The 18,317-nt window shown below is 48.4% G+C and overlaps 1 protein-coding gene across 4 annotated transcripts in view; it reads right to left on the bottom strand.

Moving 5' to 3' along the window:
* Nucleotides 1-370: 370 nt before the first annotated feature.
* Nucleotides 371-18,317, bottom strand: part of PLSCR3 (phospholipid scramblase 3) — a 29,541-nt gene continuing 11,594 nt past the window's right edge. For all 4 annotated transcript variants that reach the window (XM_083581166.1, XM_083581167.1, XM_083581168.1 and 1 more), the window contains 6 exons: nucleotides 14,677-14,954; nucleotides 12,097-12,139; nucleotides 11,248-11,468; nucleotides 8,359-8,520; nucleotides 5,775-5,936; nucleotides 371-3,226 (listed from right to left, as the gene is read on the bottom strand). In XM_083581166.1, coding sequence (XP_083437292.1) covers nucleotides 3,164-3,226; nucleotides 5,775-5,936; nucleotides 8,359-8,520; nucleotides 11,248-11,468; nucleotides 12,097-12,139; nucleotides 14,677-14,954 — 929 coding nt within the window. In that variant the 3' untranslated portion in view covers nucleotides 371-3,163. The remainder of the gene's footprint in view (nucleotides 3,227-5,774; nucleotides 5,937-8,358; nucleotides 8,521-11,247; nucleotides 11,469-12,096; nucleotides 12,140-14,676; nucleotides 14,955-18,317) is intronic.

The raw sequence follows: 18,317 nt of genomic DNA, 5'->3' as shown, positions 1-18,317 counted from the left end.
TTCATTCTGCGTACCGGATGGAGCTGGTAAACAGCTGCCCTGGACACAGAACTGACCTGCGCCTCCATGGACAGTGGTGAGTCCAGAATGGCTCCCAGGCTGCGCACCTGGTCCTTCAGGGGCACAGTTGCCCCATTCAGGACCAGGGAGTCCTCCACACCCACCCGCCTCCTGTCCCCCAGAAACAGTACTTCAACCTCAATCCATTAGCTGCCATCCATCCTCCAACCGCCTCCAGACACTCACACAGGACCTTCACCGCCTTTACTGGTTCCAATTTGAAAGAGAGGTAGAACTGGGTATTATCCACACACTGGATGACCCTTGGGTCGAGGCGTCGGGAGAAAAGTTACGAGGCGACGCAACGGACTGCAGAACAACTACATACATTTATTCTTTGGTTTGCTGTGGAGGAACAGAAGGTGTGGTCAAGGAAACAAGGCACTCGCCTCTCTTGCATCCCCCCCCGAAGGAACCGCTCCTTCTACAATCCCGTTCGCCTGTCCGGCTCAACACCAGCTCTGAAGATGCCAGCCATGGCCAGGTCGATGAAACGCGAGCCAAGTTGTCCAGCCGTTTCCTTCAGCCAGCAGCCAATTGTCCCGCCGCTTGCCTCGACCTCTCTGAAGTTTTAACAGCTTGACGGTGGCTGGATTTCGTCACGTGCAACCCGCCAACATCGTGCAAATCGCCTCTCGCTCCTTCACAGCCTCCGTCCTCGTGAGCCGCCGCTGTCAACTCGAGACTCGAAAGGCTTCGACTTTTACCCTCTTTGTTTTCTTTTGGGGCGGTGGAGGGGTGAGGAGGGTCTAAAATACCCCCCATCCATTTCCTCTCTCTATTCCCCCTCCGGTGACCCAAACCCACCGCAAGACACCAGAGGTGTAAACATTTAAATATATATATATATATATAAAACACACACAGAACGTTAAGTGATATTATGCAAGCGTTGGGTTTCCTCGACGTACGGGGAGGTGCTGCTGCAAACCCGACGTTAGAGGGGAACAACAACAACCCCCCCATCCCTTTTTTTTTTTTTAAAAAAAGGATAGACAGGGGCGTTCCCATCTTTAGTGGTTAAGGCAATGTGGCGTGGATGACCAGTGTGCAGATCTGTGAAGTGGTTTGATATCTCGGTTGGAGACCAGAGGCTTTGGCAGAAGCCCAGAAGAGATTAAATGGGGATGAGGGCCTAGTTCTGACAGTGAACCCGCCCCCCCAGAAGAAAAAAATGTACAAGGGAGGTTCGGGCAGGAGCTGAACGATTCAACATCCACACTCTCTTGCGCTTTCTCTTATGGCACAACAACAAAGCCTGTTTTCTTAAAGACATTTTCTCCTTCCATCTCTCTATTTCTCTTTTTCTCTCTCACACAAACACACACATTCAGGCTCTGTCCCACTCCTTCAGTCAGAGCACACTGCGCCACTGCGCAATGGGTATTTTGAGGCGCCCACAATATTTTAAATTTTCCAAATGGGCCCTCGGGTCTAAAGAACGCTGGGGACTCCCGTCCTAAACCAACGAAGGCTAGTTTCGAAAACCAAACACTGAGTGAAAACAACCAGAAATGGAGCAGAATTCGGGACTGCAGCCCTCGCTCATCTTGCGCATCATGCGTCTCAGAAATGGGACGCAAAACTCACGCAGGAGCAACTGTGGAACTCCCTCCCGCAGGGACGGCCACCAACCCAGACAACTCTAAAAGAGGATCTGAAACCCTCACGGAGGAGGCGAAGGCTATCTGGTCACAACGGCTATGCCTCCGCGGTCAGAGGCAGCCATGCGCCTGAATACCAGTTGCTGGAATCCACAGGTGGGGAAAGGGCTTGTGTTCAAATCCTGACTGCGGGTTCCCCATAATGGGCATCCGGTTGGCCGCTGTGAGAACGGGGTGCTGAGACAGACGGATCCTGACCCAGCGGGCTCTTAACTTTTTATTGAATGTTTACGACCTGGCTACAGCTCATCATTGCGACGCCTGGAATCTCCCACGCCCCAAATCCTCTTTTTTGGTTATTGAAAAAGGCCGGCTAATGTTTTTTCATGCATACAAGCGTCGTTGCTGCTTTCTGTGTTTCCAGAAAGCAACATCCCATTTCTCTTCTTGTCCCTGCGTTCTCCTCCCTATTGTCTCAGCCGGGAGTTTGAAACCTGACCCCGCAGCCTCTGTAAACAACCTTAATTAAATCCAGCTCTCTGCCGTTGCGGAAACGAGACGCTGGCCTGATGGAAGAGACCTGAGAGGCTCCAAGCCTCGCTCCCCACATTTTAAGGCTCGATGCGCGGAAAATGGCAGAAAACCTTGTGCGCAGCAACAGCCGTAGCAATATCCGCCTCTTCGCGTTCAAGGATGGACTACTCCCTCGAAGGCCCAATCACTTTTGGCACCTCAAAACGCAGGGATAAAAACCACAGCCTGCCAGAAGGCTTTGGTCCCAATCCAGACCCTGCCAAGGAAAACGTCGATTCAGCCCCACACACGGCCTTCGCAAGACATCCAAACCTTTCACCAGAAATCATAAGCACCTAAACACCTCCTGCTGGGTCAGGCCAAAGGCCTTTCTAACCAGCATCCTGGTCTCGACTACAGCCAACCAGACCACCACCAGAAGCCCCAAAGCAGGATCAGACCCCAAAGGCCGCTCTCCCCTCGCGCGGCTTCAGAAACAGGTATATAGAAGCACTGCGGTGTGAATTTGCCTAATGTTTTTTAAAGTGATCTAGGTTAGCGGCCATCGCCGCTTCCTGTGGCAATGAGTTCCACAGGTTAACGGTGCGCCGCGTGAAGGAGGACTTGGGGTTGGGCTGGATGACCCTCGGGTGCCCCTTTAAACCGTACAAGTCTGTGATCTCTGTGGGGTTGGGGGCCTTGTGCAGAAAGCAATACCCTGGGCCGCCCAAATCTTCCTCAAGCTGTTACGGAAACAAGTCACTCCAGAGCAGGAACCTAGGACGTTTTAAATTTTTCCCTCGTTTTTCCTTCCATGTGGATTTGAACAGTGTGAGGGGCCACGAGCCTAACTCAGGGACACTATTGTCGCTCTTCCTTTCACAAACACACAAACACACACACACACAACCCGCTCCCCCGCTGTCATGTCAGAACTGGGAAAAGGGTCCATCGAGAAAAGAGGAAATCCCGGTTTTGAGATGGTTCTAGCTTGTGATCACCGAACTCCTCTGTCCGACTTCCCCCGTCTTCTCAAAAAACATGAAATCCTGCAGAGAGAGGAGAGGAAAAACCAACGGTAAAGTAACATAACTTATTTATTCATCTACAAATTCATTTTAATGTTTCAATATTTTAATGTTGTATTTTAATTTTGTTTTTAAGTTGTAATCATTCAACTTGTTTTTTTTTTATTGCTTGTAAGCCGCCCTGAGCCCGGCCTTGGCTGAGGAGGGTGGGGTATAAATAAAAATTATTATTATTATTATTATTGCAATGGTGCGATTTATTGTCGGTGGGTTTTATGTTCTGCAGACAGACACACACCCAACCCAGGTATCCGGATAGATCAGCTCCCTGCCAGATGTTTTGGACCACCGTATTTTTCGCCCCGTAAGACGCACCTGACCATAAGACGCACCTAGTTTTAAGAGGGGGAATGCAAGGAAAAAAATATTCTGAATCTCAGAAGCCAGAACAGCAAGAGGGATCGCTGCGCAGTGAAAGCAGCAATCCCTCTTGCTGTTCTGGCTTCTGTGATAGCTGCGCAGCCTGCATTCGCTCCATAAGACGCACACACATTTCCCCTTACTTTTTAGGAGGGAAAAAGTGTGTCTTATAGAGCGAAAAATACGGTACATTGGCACCTCCAGACGCCATGGCCGAGTTGTGATCCAAAACAGCTGGAAGGAGTGGCTGGGGAAGCCCAGCCAGATGGGCAGGGTAAAAATAATAAATTTTTATTTTTATTATTATTAGGCAGCTGATTGGTGAAGAGAGCAAGCGCCACGATAGTAAGACGACAGGATGCGCTTCTGACAGACGTTTGTACTGGAACACACCTGATTCCTGTTCTATATGCTGCTGTTTAAATTTTATTCTTCTTATCGATATATTATTGATGTATTTCTTTAATTTACTTTTTATGGTTTTATTGTATGGTTTCATGTTTTTATTGCAGCAAACCACTTTGATTTTATACATACAGTGGTACCTCGGGTTACATAGGCTTCAGGTTACAGACTCCGCTAACCCAGAAAAAGTGCTTCAGGTTAAGAACTTTGCTTCAGGATAAGAACAGAAATTGTGCTCCGGCGGCGCGGCGGCAGCAGGAGGCCCCATTAGCTAAAGTTGTGCTCCAGGTTAAGAACAGTTTCAGGTTAGGAACAGACCTCCGGAACGAATTAAGTACTTAACCCGAGGTACCACCGCACACACACAGAGTTGTAGCTTGGTTGTCAAACGCCTTGGTACTGGTACGTTTCGGCTCCCGAACAATCAAAACCCGGAAGTGAGTGTTCTGGTTTTCAACCTGTTTTTGGAAGCTGAACGTCCGACGGGGCTTCCACGACTTCCGATTGGCTGCAGGAGTTTCCTGCAGCCAATCAGAAGCCGCGCTTTGGTTTCCGAAAGTTTTGGAAGTTAAACGGACTTCTGGAGCAGATTCCGTTTGACTTCTGAGGTACAACTATACAGTGGTACCACGGTTTTTGAACGTAATCCATTCTGGAAGATCGTTCGACTTCCAAAATGTTTGAAAACCGAGGCGCAAAGGGTGGTCTGCAAATTCAATAGAGAAAACTGGAAAAAACCTCAGCAGAAGCCATTTGACTTCCAAGGCGCGTTCGAAAACAGAACCATTTGCTTTCGGTTTTTGGGTGTTCGAAAACCGAAGTGTTCAACTTCTGAGGCGTTCGAAAACCAAGGTACCACTGTATATATGTAATTATATAGTGGTCTGCACATAATAATATCAACAACAGCAACAAGGCAGGATAGAAGCGATATAAATTAAATGCAAAAACCAGAATAATTTCTGAGGGAAGGTGGCAAGTTACGAGACCTCAAGCAACCTCCAAGTCAAACCCGTCCTCTGCGCTTACATTTTCCTTGCAAAACACCCCCTCCTTCTAATTTAAAACTTATGACGCGCTCCCTGTAATGGAAGGCTCTCTGTTTCGGAGGGGGCATTTTAGGGGAAAGATTTGTTGGGAGCTTTTGCTGTTGATTCTGATATTAACTGATATTACTGATATTTACCTTTGTATCTTTGTTTTTATGCGGAAATTGTCCAGTTATGTCGTTTTTAATGTTTTTTTTAATAACTAAAGGTAAAGGTAAAGGGACCCCTGACCATTAGGTCCAGTCGCGGATGACTCTGGGGTTGCGGCGCTCATCTCGCTTTATTGGCCGAGGGAGCCGGCGTACAGCTTCCGGGTCATGTGGCCAGCACGACTAAGCCGCTTCTGGCGAACCAGAGCAGCGCACGGAAACGGCGTTTACCTTCCCGCCAGAGTGGTACCTATTTATCTACTTGCACTTTGACGTGCTTTTGAACTGCTAGGTGGGCAGGAGCAGGGACCGAGCAACGGGAGCTCACCCCATCGCGGGGATTCGAACCGCCGCCCTTCTGATCGGCAAGTCCTAGGCTCTGTGGTTTAACCCACAGTGCCACCCGCATCCCTTTTTTTAAAAAATGACTACTTTGTTATATTTGTAATTATGTAAGCCACCTTTTCGTGTTGCAAGCCGGCTTGAGCATTCTTTTAAGTGCGGAAAGTAGGCGTGGAAATAAAATTATGAAGATGATGAACTCACAATGAGGAAACAGGCTCCCAAAAGCACCGCCTTGATCTTGACATCGAGGTCCATGGGAAACTGGATCCCAAAGTTGTCTGTGTCGGTGAAGACCTCCTTGAGGAGTCCACTCCACTGCTTGCTGATCCGCCCGACACCTCGCGATTCGTCACGGGTCTTCACCTGCAGGAAGGTACAGAGAGGTGCGGTCAGCAACGCAAGCCGTGACATCAGAGGCTCACCGCCCCAGCACAGGAAGTGACCTCATAAGCCACCCCGCCGTCTATTCGAAGGAAGTGACGTCGCACACCAACTTCGGAAGCCACTTCCTGTTCTACCCAGGACAGGAACCGACGACTCCAGCTTTGCTTTGGACCAGGGTGGATAAAAATCAATGATTTTTTTAAAAAAATAAATTTTGAAAAATCCGATTTTTAAAATTTAAATTGGATTTTTTAAAAAATTTAATTGGATTTTTAAAATAAAATGCTTTTGGAGGAAAAATCTTTCTAAAGATAGTTTTCTGTTTAAGTTACATTATAGTCCAAAGGCTATTCATCAGGAAATAAGGATTTGTTTTAAGGTTTTCATGTGTGCTAAAACTCAGTCTAAGTTTATGTGTCTGTGTGTTTGTGTGTATATAAAATTTAACTATATCAGTTAACAAACATGGATACATATGCTATAATGTTATTGCTTTAGTTAAATAAATTGTTTAAATGATTATTTTTCTCCTTCCAACAAAGTACAGCAGAAAAGTTGTCCAAATATAAAGTTAACTCATTAATGCTCGCAATAATTTCATAATTATCTGTCTATGTACAGTGGTACCTCGGGTTAAGAACTTAATTCGTTCCAGAGGTCCGTTCTTAACCTGAAACAGGTCTTAATCTGAAGCACCACTTTAGCTAACAGGGCCTCCTGCTGCCGCCAGACCACGATTTCTGTTCTCATCCTGAAGCAAAGTTCTTAACCCGAGGTACTATTTCTGGGTTAGCAGAGTCTGTAACCTGAAGCATATGTAACCTGAGGTACCACTGTAAATCTAAATCAAATAAGTGTTGAAAATGTGAAGAGAAAGACGGTTCCTTTTATCATATGTGGTGGTCCTGCGGTAAGGTTAAGGCTTACTGGAAATGATATACAACAAAATGAAAAAGATTTTTCAAAATCACCTTTGGAAAGAAAACAACCAGAAGCTTTTCTTTTGGGAATTATAGAGACAGAACTACCTACACCCCCCCCCAAATTTACATTGTTGGCAAAGGGCACTTTGCACATGCTCAGAAGCCGTGCGTCCTCTGGAGAAGAAAGACGTGGTGGGGCAAGCAAGAAGATTTGGCCCATACATTAGAATAGTGCATAGCTGTCAACGTTTCTCTTTTTTTAAGGGAAATTCCCTTATTCCGAATAGGATTCCTCTCAAGAAAAGGGAAAAGTTGACAGCTATGGAATAGTGAGCATCCTTATGAACGACTGCCCAAAATTTAAGTACAGCTCAAAATGCCATTTGCTCTTGAGTAGACCGTGAGGTGTGATGTACAGTGGTACCTCGGGTTACATACGCTTCAGGTTACATACGCTTCAGGTTACAGACTCCGCTAACCCAGAAATAGTGCTTCAGGTTAAGAACTTTGCTTCAGGATGAGAACAGAAATCGGGCTCCGGCAGCAGCAGGAGGCCCCATTAGCTAAAGTGGTGCTTCAGGTTAAGAACAGTTTCAGGTTAAGAACAGACCTCCGGAACGAATTACGTACTTAACCTGAGGTACCACTGTATACATTTTGGGCAGTTTGTGCGAAGCTTCGCCACTTCTTCAGCCTCTGTGGCTAACCATCATGGCCGCACCAAAGGCAACCAATATGGCGGCCTTGAGGGACGTTGGAATGAAGCTATATGGCTTTAGTAGGAATGTTATAAAGAATTAAGTAAGAATAGATTGTTTAATGGGTCAAAGGGGAAAAAATTAGGTCAGATTGGGTTAAGATAAATTATAGGACAAAAAATGAGAAAGATGGAAAGGATTTGCTGAAATAGTTAACTGAACTGGAATACAAAAAAGGGAGGTGTGAGGAGGTTGTTGAAACAAGTAAATGAAAGACAAGATATGGAAATATTGGATGTGTTTTTAATTGTTTCTGTTCTTGCTTTCGTTTTGTTAAGATAAGCAGTGTTTTTGGGTTTTTTTGTATTGTATTTTTTTTGTATTGTATTGTATTGTTTGCTTTGTTTAACTCTTTTTCTTCTTTTTGTAATCTTTAAACTCTTAATAAATATTACTTTAAAAATAAAAAAAAGAACGGACCTCCGGAACGAATTAAGTACTTAACCTGAGATACCACTGTATACATTTTGGCCAGTTTGTGCGAAGCTTCGCCACTTCTTCAGCCTCTGTGGCTAACCGTCATGGCCGCACCAAAGGCGACCAATATGGCGGCCTTGCGGGACGTCACTCGCTGTCATGGCTGCCACCTCACAGCTGATTTAGCGGTTGGGTACCATATCGAAGTGCCCTTCGCCAACAATGTAAATCTCGGGATGTGTGTGTGTGTGTGTGTGTGTGTGTGTAGAAATTTCCCAAACTGCCGCCTGCTCCCGTGAGCACCTCAAAGTTGACGTCCCCGCCACAGCTGCAGGCGAAGCAAGGCCCCAGAACGCGAAGCACCGTCTCCTTCTCGACGTTCTGGATGGAGAACTTGGGGTTGAAGGGGTGCCACGTCTGAACCACGTACCCGATGGTGGTGCCCGGGGGGCACTGAACTTCCAGCTGCGGGGAGAAGAGAACAGTTTTGCGTGTCAACTTGCTGTTTTAGGGGTTGTTTTTAAAAGATTAATCCGTTTTGCATTACTTTCTATGGGTAATTGAATGCCTTGGTTTTAGAATGCTTTGGTTTTGGAACAGATATCCGAACACATTACCGTATTTTTCGCTCCATAAGAGGCACTTTTTCCCTCCTAAAAAGTAAGGGGAAATGTTTGTGAGTCTTATGGAGCGAATGCAGGCGGGAAAAGCCCCCAAGAGCCGCACAGACGCTCCGCGCGGCTCTTGCGGGCTTTTCCCCAAGGAGGGAGAAGGGACTGACGCGGCCAGTCAGTCCCTTCTCCCTCCTCGTAGAAAAGCTCGCAGGAGCCGCATGCTCTTTAAATTCCCCCACCTCGCAGAAAAGCCCGCAGGAGCCATACACCCGTTAAAGAGCCGCACTCCCTTTCACGAGCCGCGTGGAGCGTGTGTGCGGCTCTTGGGGGCTTTTCCCCCCAAGGAGGGAGAAGGGCAGCCCGTCAGTGATGGGCTGCCCTTCTGCCTCCTCGGGGAAAAGCCTGCAAGCGCCGCACACATGCTCCACGCGGCTCGTGAAAGGGAGCGCTGAGCAGAGCCTGGGATGCATATAGGCTCTGCTCAGCGCTCCCTTTAAAGGATATTTTTTTCTTGCATTCCTCCTCTAAAACTAGGTGCGTCTTATGGTCAGGTGCGTCTTATGGAGCGAAAAATATGGTGCGTTTGAGAACCAAGGTACCGCTGTACTCGCTTTTTCCCCAAACCAAAAAGTCCAAAACATTGCAAACTCGTAAGCGAGTCCCTCCCTCCTTTTGATCATTTTGGCCTTTTCTGAACCCTTCCCCACTCTTTTAACAACATCCTCCTGATTCTTAATTCTAAATTATATTCCGGAAACTTGGAAGATCTCGAGGGGCCAAAAAAAGTGGTTGTATCGCGCTGTATCAGAAGCAAAAATACTTGTTTGAACTGGAAGAGTCGCAAAAAGATTCCACTGAACATATGTGTCAGAGCTGCCCAAGGTCCCAGCTCACAAAGGACCAACGCTGCTTCGTTGTTAAGTACAAAAGTCTTTATTGAAGTTCAGTTTCACTTCCAGAGCCGCAGCGCGCAGCTCTACGTCTCAACTGTCAGACCGCTGATGCTCCGTCTGAATCTCCTCCCCCTGTACACCAATTTAAGCCCCTCGCCTTGCTCCACCTTTTCCGCTGCTCCTTCCTCCTCTGGGTCCGCCTGCCCGCCGGGGTCTCGCCCTTTCTAGACTCTTCTGACGCTGATTCCCCTGAGCCTTCTCCCTCCCTCCGGCGGGCTTTAGGAGCTGGTTCCCCATCCGGGTCTCCTGCTGTCCCCCGCGCCTGCACATTTGAACTTGGCGCGCGCGCCCAGCCAGCAGCTTTCCTCCTGACCGTTTCACTGCTGCTGTCACTGCTTCCCCCTTCGGGGGGGGCTAGCTGCAACTGACCTCCCCTCCATTCCCCCACTCTCCGATGGAGGCGTGGTCAGCCCTGACTCACCTCCTCTTCCCGCTGGAGGGGACGCTGGCCCTGACACATGTGACTCTTCCCCCCCACTACGATCTGGTGGGGAAACTGGTCCCGATCCTCCACTGCTGCTTTGGGGTTCCCCGCTGGCTCCTTGTTTCTGGTGCGTCCCCCCTGGGACCCCCCTTGCCCTGACCATCGGCGCCCCCTTCTGGGAATCTTCTGATTCGCTGGAGAAGCTCATGGAATCTCTCGGGTCACTGTCATACTCCCCTACGCTGCCTTCGGATTCCTCCCCCTCGCTCTCCATTTCCTCTCTCCCCTGTGCTCCTGCTCCCGAGCCCCTGACAATATGGATTGATAACATGGACAGATTAGCTACATACGAAAGAATTGCTTGTCGACACAAAATAAGAACGGAGAAATGCGAATAAATTTGGAACGATTTTCTAAGTGACAAGGCGGATAACAGTGGGTAATAGAGGAGGTAGAGAGTGGTGATTAACAAGGACTGGGCATAGGGATACTACTGTATCTAAAAAAATTTTTAACAATAAACAATACAGTGGATGCTCGGGTTGCGAACATGATCTGTGCGGGATGCACGTTCGCAACCCGCAGTGTTTGCAACCCGCAGCGGCACGTCTGCGCACACGTGGGATGCGATTCGGCACTTCTGCGCATGCACAAAGTGCGATTTAGTGCTTTTGGCATGCGCAACTGCCAAAACCCAGAAGTAACCCGTTCCAGGACTTATGGGTTTTGGCGGTCCGTAACCCAAAAAAACGGGGACGCAGGTGGCGCTGTGGGTTAAACCACAGATCCTAGGACTTGCCGATCAGAAGGTCGGCGGTTCAAATCCCCGCAACGGGGTGAGCTCCTGTTGCTCGGTCCCTGCTCCTGCCAACCTAGCAGTTCAAAAGCACGTCAGAGTGCAAGTAGATAACTAGGTACCGCTCCGGTGGGAAGGTAAACGGCGTTTCCGTGCGCTGCTCTGGTTCGCCAGAAGCGGCTTAGTCATGCTGGCCACATGACCCGGAAGCTGTACGCCGGCTCCCTCGGCCAATAAAGCGAGATGAGTGCCGCAACCCCAGAATCGGCCATGACTGGACCTAATGGTCAGGGTACCTTTACCTTTAACCCAAAAAAACGCAACCTGAAGCATCTGTATGACTGTATCTGGAGGCAAGGCGACCAGAACCACACACGGCATGGACCGGGCAGGCGCACTGCTCACCTCCTGAAGGCAACAAGGGAACCAGCAGCTGACGCATTTCAGGGGGCGCACCATGCGCAGGACCTCCCGTCCCGCCGGGTCATCCAGCCGCATGGAAAAGCGCCGCAGGGATCCGCAACAGTTCCGCGTGCAGCAGTCGTTCTGCTCCTGGGCGTGGAAGATGTGCTGGCCCAGGCTGTTGCGCACTTCGTACTTGTTGTTGCCTTCAAAGCCTATGAACGCTGGGGAGGGAAAGACGGGGAAGAAATGGCGTCACTTATGATGATGCGACAGGCTGGCAGGCTCATGCGCCACCATTGACGGCCTTCCACGGCAACCTCTTTTCTTTTTTATTTATATATGCTTTCAGATCTATATATTTCACTGATTTTACAATCATTTTGACACTTTAAAAATCTGACTTCCTTCCCCCTCTTTCTGCAGTTCGAAAGTGGTTTCCAGATAAGAAGACGATCAATAAGAAAATTTAATGGAAATAATTTGAGACTTTTGAAAAGCTCAAACAGCAACAGACTAAGATTAAAATTCACACCAGCATTTCTAAGCAACTGGGTAGGTTTGTTTAACCAAGAGCATTTTTAGCAGGTGCTGAAAAGAGCACGGCGAAGGTGCCTTTCTGATATCAAGTGGCAGGGAGTTCCAAGGCTCACTAATGAGCTTCGTGGCCAAGTGGGGACATCTGAATTAAAACATCTGAATTAAACCGCCACAGCACCCAAATCTCAAACTAGAGGGCAGGCCCTCTGTGCATAAGCTTCAAAAACAAAACTTTGGTCCAGATTTAGGAAACCGGGCACACTTCCTGGTGGACTCTGAGCACCAACATCTCCTCCGCCATTTGTCTCTCACCTTCCACGAGCTCCACTTTCTGGTGTATCAAAATTTGGTCAACCTGAGGAGACAGAGGTCACAAAAATCAGTAAAAAAATAAAAATTGTGTGTCTCCCCCCCATCTAAAAAAAAGAAAAGAAATAATGCACAACATAGACCACATGCATTTAAAGCATTTAAAGTTTTAACCATCATGCCTTCCCCCAAAATATAGTCTGGGAATTATAGTTTTTTGAGGCACCCCATTCCCCTTAGAGAGCTAGAATTCCCAGAGTTCCCTGGGAAGAAAAATGGAAGACAGTATCACTCTGGGACCTGTAGCTGTTCGAAGGGGAACAGGGAGGTCTCCTACCTACACCAGCACCCCCAATGAAACTATAGCTCCCAGAATTTTACGGGGGAAGCAGTGTCTGTTTAAAGAGGTACCGTATTTTTCGCCCCATAGGACGCACCGGCCCATAGGACGCACCAAGATTTTTTGGGGGGGAAATAAAGAAAAAAAAATTTATTTCCCCCCCAGGCGCTTGTGGGGCTGGCTGTCCCCGGAGCTTGCGGGGCAGGCAGCAGGGAGAAGCGCTCTTCTCCCCGCCGCCCGCCTGCAGACCAGGTCCGGGGACAGCGGGAAGACGCGCTGCGCCTCCCAGCTGTCCCCAGAGCTTGCGGGGCAGGTAGCGGGGAGAAGCGCTCTTCTCCCCGCCGCCCGCCTGCAGACCAGGTCCGGGGACAGCGGGAAGACGCGCTGCGCCTCCCCACTGTCCCCCGACCTTGTGGGGCTGGCGCTGCGGCTCTCCTGAAGCCTGGAGAGCGAGAGGGGTCGGTGCACACCGACCCCTCTCGCTCTCCAGGCTTCAACGAAAGCCTGCATTCGCCCCATAGGACGCACACACATTTCCCCTTCATTTTTGGAGGGAAAAAGGTGCGTCCTATAGGGCGAAAAATACGGTATTATAGCGATTTAAATATATGGCATTTCTAAGCCTGAAAAGATGGACTCCCTTGTCATTTCTGAAGCCAGACACTCCCCGATTTAGAGACACGGTTCAGCTCAGCCTACCTCACCTGGCAGCTTTCAACAGGGGCCACACCTGAGCCTCCACCTTCAAGAGCAGGTGTGACCTGTTTGTGTAGTGGTCATGTAGGATTGCTATGAGGAATTATGAAAAATGAAGCGAGCCATTGTGTCCGCGGTGAAAGCATCGCTTTGACTGGGTTTGGGTCACTGACACGATTTTTGATCGACCCCACAAGCATCTCTGCCTCATTTTCTCTATGCCTGACAGGCACGTGTAATAATAATAATAATTTATTATTTATACCCCACCCATCTGGCTGGGTTTCCCCAGCAACTCTGGGCGGCTTCCAACAAAGTATTAAAATACTGTACAGTAGTCTGTTAAACATTAAAAGCTTCCCTAAAGAGGGCTGCCCACAGATGTCTTCTAAAAGTCTGGTAGTTGTTTATTTCCTTGACATCTGGTGGGAGGGCATTCCACAGGGCGGGTGCCACCACCGAGAAGGCCCTCTGCCTGGTTCCCTGTAGCTTTGCTTCTCGCAATGAGGGAACCGCCAGAAGGCCCTCGGAGCTGGACCTCAGTGTCTGGGCAGAGTGATGAGGGTGGAGATGCTCCTTCAGGTCTACTGGGCCTTTGAGGCCGTTTAGGGCTTTCAAGGTCAGCACCAACACTTTGAATTGTGCTCAGAAACGTCCTGGGAGCCAATGTAGGTCTCTCAGGACCGGTGTTATGTGGTCCCGGCGGCCACTCCCAGTCACCAGTCTAGCTGCCGCATTCTGGATTAGTTGCAGTTTCCACGTCACCTTCAAAGGTAGCCCCACGTAGAGCACATTGCAGTAGTCCAAGCGGGAGATAACCAGAGCATGCACCACTCTGGCGAGACAGTTTGCGGGCAGGTAGGGTCTCATCCTGCGTACCAGATGGAGCAGGCAGACAGCCGCCCTGGAGACAGAATTAACCTGCACCTGTGTAAAGCATTCTAACACAGACTATACGTTGATCTCCGCCAGCAATTTCTAGATCAACTCTGTATCCCCAAATGGAAACCAGAGTCGGAGGTCATACATTTTCTGTTACTGGGGAACGATCAGGAGCTCACCAAGGTAGTGGCTAAATATCTCTATTTGGTTTTTTGTCGTCGAAATACGCCGCAGATGCCTGGAGACCAAGAGATGTGGCGATAGACTGCTCTGCCTCCTTTTTTGGGGGGAAGTGGCGAATCTGTATTGATTTATTTTGGATGTGATGCCAATAAAAGGTTTGAAATCAAAAGTAATCTCTGGGTCGTGGGTTCGAGGAAAAGATTGGGTTGGAAGAGATGACCCTTCCATCTCTGCCTGGGACCACCGAGACCTGAGCGTAGCCACCGATAGCCCTCTCCTCCACCTCCACGAATTTGTCCCATCCTCTTTCAAAGCCGTCCCTGCCTCCTGTGGCGGGGAGTTCCACAGGTTAACGGTGCACGAAGTGGAAGAAGGGTGTGAGCTGTCCCTCTCAAGCTGCTCAAGATCCTTTCGGCCGGAGAAGCCGGAGGATGAAGGCAGGGAGAAGCGCGCGGCCCGATGGCCAGGATACGGACCCTTACCTGCGCCAGGTACTCAAGGCCGGGGGGTATGTTGCTGGCCACGGGCAGGTAGGGGGTGATGCCTGCGTGGGGGTCCGGAGCTTGGTGGTGGTGGGGCGTCGCGGCGTGATCCCGAAAGGCACGAGGAGGCGGCTGGGGGGGAATTATTTGCCCCGCTGGAGGGCTGCCGGCTGGATAGATGTTGAACCCTGGGCTCGGCGCCGTGGGGACAGGGTGAGGTTGGTGTACGGGGTATGGGGGAGATGCGGTGGGATATCCGGGCTGTGGAACGTGGTACCCTATGGGATGGGGGGTGGGGAGAGAGAGAGAGATTGTTTAAAACTCATCTACACCCGCAAATCCTTTAAAAAAATAAACATTACTGACTGTGCCTTTAAGAAACAAATGTTACTTTGTTGTTGTTTTATAATTCTTATTAAATTTTCTGTTTTACAAATTAGGGTATTCATTTAAACCAGGCTTCCTCAACCTCGGCCCTCCAGATATTTTCGGGACTACAACTCCCATCATCCCTAGCTAGCAGGACCAGTGGTCAGGGACGATGGGAATTGTAGTCTCAAAACATCTGGAGGGCTGAAGTTGAGGAAGCCTGGTTTAAATGAATATCCTGATTTGTAAAACAGAAAATTTAGTAAGAATTATAAAACAATTGTAGCCTTTCAGCTAGGAATCCCAGAACTGTGGCCCAGGAAGAGATCGCCCATGTCCAACTACTGGTAGATCACTGGACGTCTGTGGTGGATCACTGGTAGACCACTGGCTTCCCGCAAAGAAGTTCAACAACTTTGACCTGAACCCCTAAAAAAAGGGCTTTCCTTCCTGGACTCCAAAAAGGGGAACAGATCACTGCCAGTTTTTAACTCCGTGAGTAGATCACAGTGTCTTGGGAGTTGGCCACCCCTAGCGCAACACACTGCGACACAGAAATTGCAGCTTAAAGTATCCCCTGCTTTAAAACCTCTGTGACCCCAAAACCTCTTCTCTTCTTCTCTTTCCATGGTTCATTTTGCACATCACAAATCCCTGCTTATTTTACAAAAAACTAAACCATTCCGTCTTCCATTCTTACTTCCACCGAAACTTGTTTACACTGCTGGATTTATCTTGACGCTGCCAGGGTTTTCAAATCTACACAATCTCCCCCCATATATTCAACAAACATTACTATTAAAGGTTATTTATGTATGCCACTTCTGCGGCCCATGTTTTGTTAGCCCCAAAATGGAAAACGAGCGAGGTCCCAGCCAAAGAAGAATGGCAACTTAAACTGATGGAATATGCGCAGCTTGCGGACCTAACATATAGATTAAGAGAACAAGAAGAACATACATTTAAAGAAGATTGGAAAACGTTTATTGAATCTATGGGAAATATATTAATGCTGGCAGCATTAAGATAAATCCAACAGTGCAAATAAGTTTTGATGGATGCAATAATGAAATACTGAATGGTATAGTTTTTGTCTCTACTTTTTTTTTTGCTCCCCCCCCCCCTACTTTTTAAAGCAGAGACATCACCTTGCCAACAAAGGTCCGTAAAACCAGTAAAAGCTCTGGTTTTCCCAGTAGTGATGTATGGAAGTGAGAGCTAGCCCATAAAGAAGGCTGATCGCCGAAGAATTGATGCTTTTGAATTCTGGTGCTGGAGGAGACTCTTGAGAGTCCCATGGACTGCAAGAAGATCAAACCTCTCCATTCTGAAGGAAATCAGCCCTGAGTGCTCACTGGAAGGACAGATCCTGAAGCTGAGGCTCCAAGATTTTGGCCACCTCATGAGAAGAGAAGACTCCCTGGAAAAGACCCTGATGTTGGGAAAGATGGAGGGCACAAGGAGAAGGGGACGACGGAGGACGAGATGGTGGGACAGTGTTCTCGAAGCTACCAGCATGAGTTTGACCAAACTGCGGGAGGCAGTGGAAGACAGGAGTGCCTGGCGTGCTCTGGTCCAGGGGGTCACGAAGAGGCGGACACGACTAAACAACTAAACAACAACAACAATAGTTTTTGTCAAATATGCAGGGATTTGTGATAGGTAAAATGAACCATGGAAAGAGAGGAAGGGAAGCCACTGATATCTTTAAATTGTAAAACAGAAAATTTAATAAAAATTATATAAAAAGAAAGAAATACAGAATGGGAAAAATGGAGAGGTGTAAAAAAACACAAAACCACAGCACCTCAGTGTCCCCCTTAAACCAACCAAAAATAAATAAATATTCCTGCAGAAAGATGCGTATTATAAAAAGCAAACCATAGCTGTGTCTATAAGAATAATATTCTAAGCTCCACAGGTGGGTGATACCTTTATTAGTCAACCTGAAAAGCCACAAAAAAGGGGGCAAGCTTTAGAATTCCCCAAATAATTTATGGAGAACTTGAAAGCACGCTTCTGTGACTTCTTCATTTTCCCTTATTTTTTTTTAAAAAGGTCTTTAAACGGCTTGCAACTTCCTAGCTGAACCTGCGGGTTCCAGGTCTGACGGGAGCTGAGCTGGGGAGGCGGCAAAAGGAAAGGTTTTTCGGGAGCTCCTGAAAGAGCGATCGGAGGAGTTGACGCGTGTTAGGAGGAGGAAATACACAGGGAGAAAGAAATGGCAGGGAGGAGAAAGCTGGAAACAAAGAAAAAGGAAATTGCAAATGGAAAGCAGGGAGGAGTCATGGCCAGGGAGGAAGTGAGAGCAAGTCATGAGCTTAAACTATTTTTCTTTAATAAAAAGGAGCGTTCAGGATGCTGTTGGTGTTCTTTGGGCAGCTATTTTAGGGTGGAGGGCAAAGTCCTGTGGGGGCACCTGCGTCGTCCCGCCCAGGACCGGATTTAGGTTTGATGAGGCCCTAAGCCAGAGGTCAGCAAACTTTTTTTGCAGGGGGCCGGTCCACTGACCCTCAGACCTTGTGGGGGGCTGGACTATATTTTGAAGGTGGGGGGAGAATGAATTCCTATGCCCCACAAATAATCCAGAGATGCATTTTAAATAAAAGCACACATTCTACTCATGTAAAAACACACTGATTCCTGGACCATCCCCGGGCCAGATTTAGAAGGCGATTGGGCTGGATCCTGCCCCCCAGGCCTTAAGTTTGCCTACCCATGCCCTGAGCTACTGAAGGTAATGGGGCCTTTATATGTCTAACTGTCCTTTGTCAACAACAAATTTTCACTTTTTTGTGTTGAATATATGCTCTATGGTAATTGATGGACCACATAGGTATCTCAAGCCATTTGCCCATGTTGCCATGCAACCAGTCCATGCAGAATGCAGGCACCCTATATATAGAAAGGAGCAAACCAGGGATATTTTAGGGAGCAGGCTAGCAGGCGGGGCCCATGACTGACATCCTAGGAGCCTACACAACACAAACCACTGTTGCTGTAGGTAGGTTTTATTTAATTTGTTTTTTATCTTACTTTTTTGGGGGGGGGGGGAATTTCCCTTTAATTTTTTGGGGGCCCCCCAAGAGAGTGGGGCCCTAAACTATAGCTTGTTTAAAGATAAAGGGACCCTTGACCGTTAGGTCCAGTCGTGGCCGACTCTGGGGTTGCGGCGCTCATCTCGCTTTACTGGCCGAGGGAGCTGGCATACAGCTTCCGGGTCGTGTGGCCAGCAGGACTAAGCCGCTTCTGGCGAACCAGAGCAGCGCACG

The sequence above is a fragment of the Podarcis filfolensis genome (assembly GCF_964270895.1).
Source record: "Podarcis filfolensis genome assembly, chromosome: 13".
Classification (NCBI taxonomy): Eukaryota; Metazoa; Chordata; class Lepidosauria; order Squamata; family Lacertidae; genus Podarcis; species Podarcis filfolensis.
This window is presented reverse-complemented; position numbering and strand designations above follow the sequence as displayed.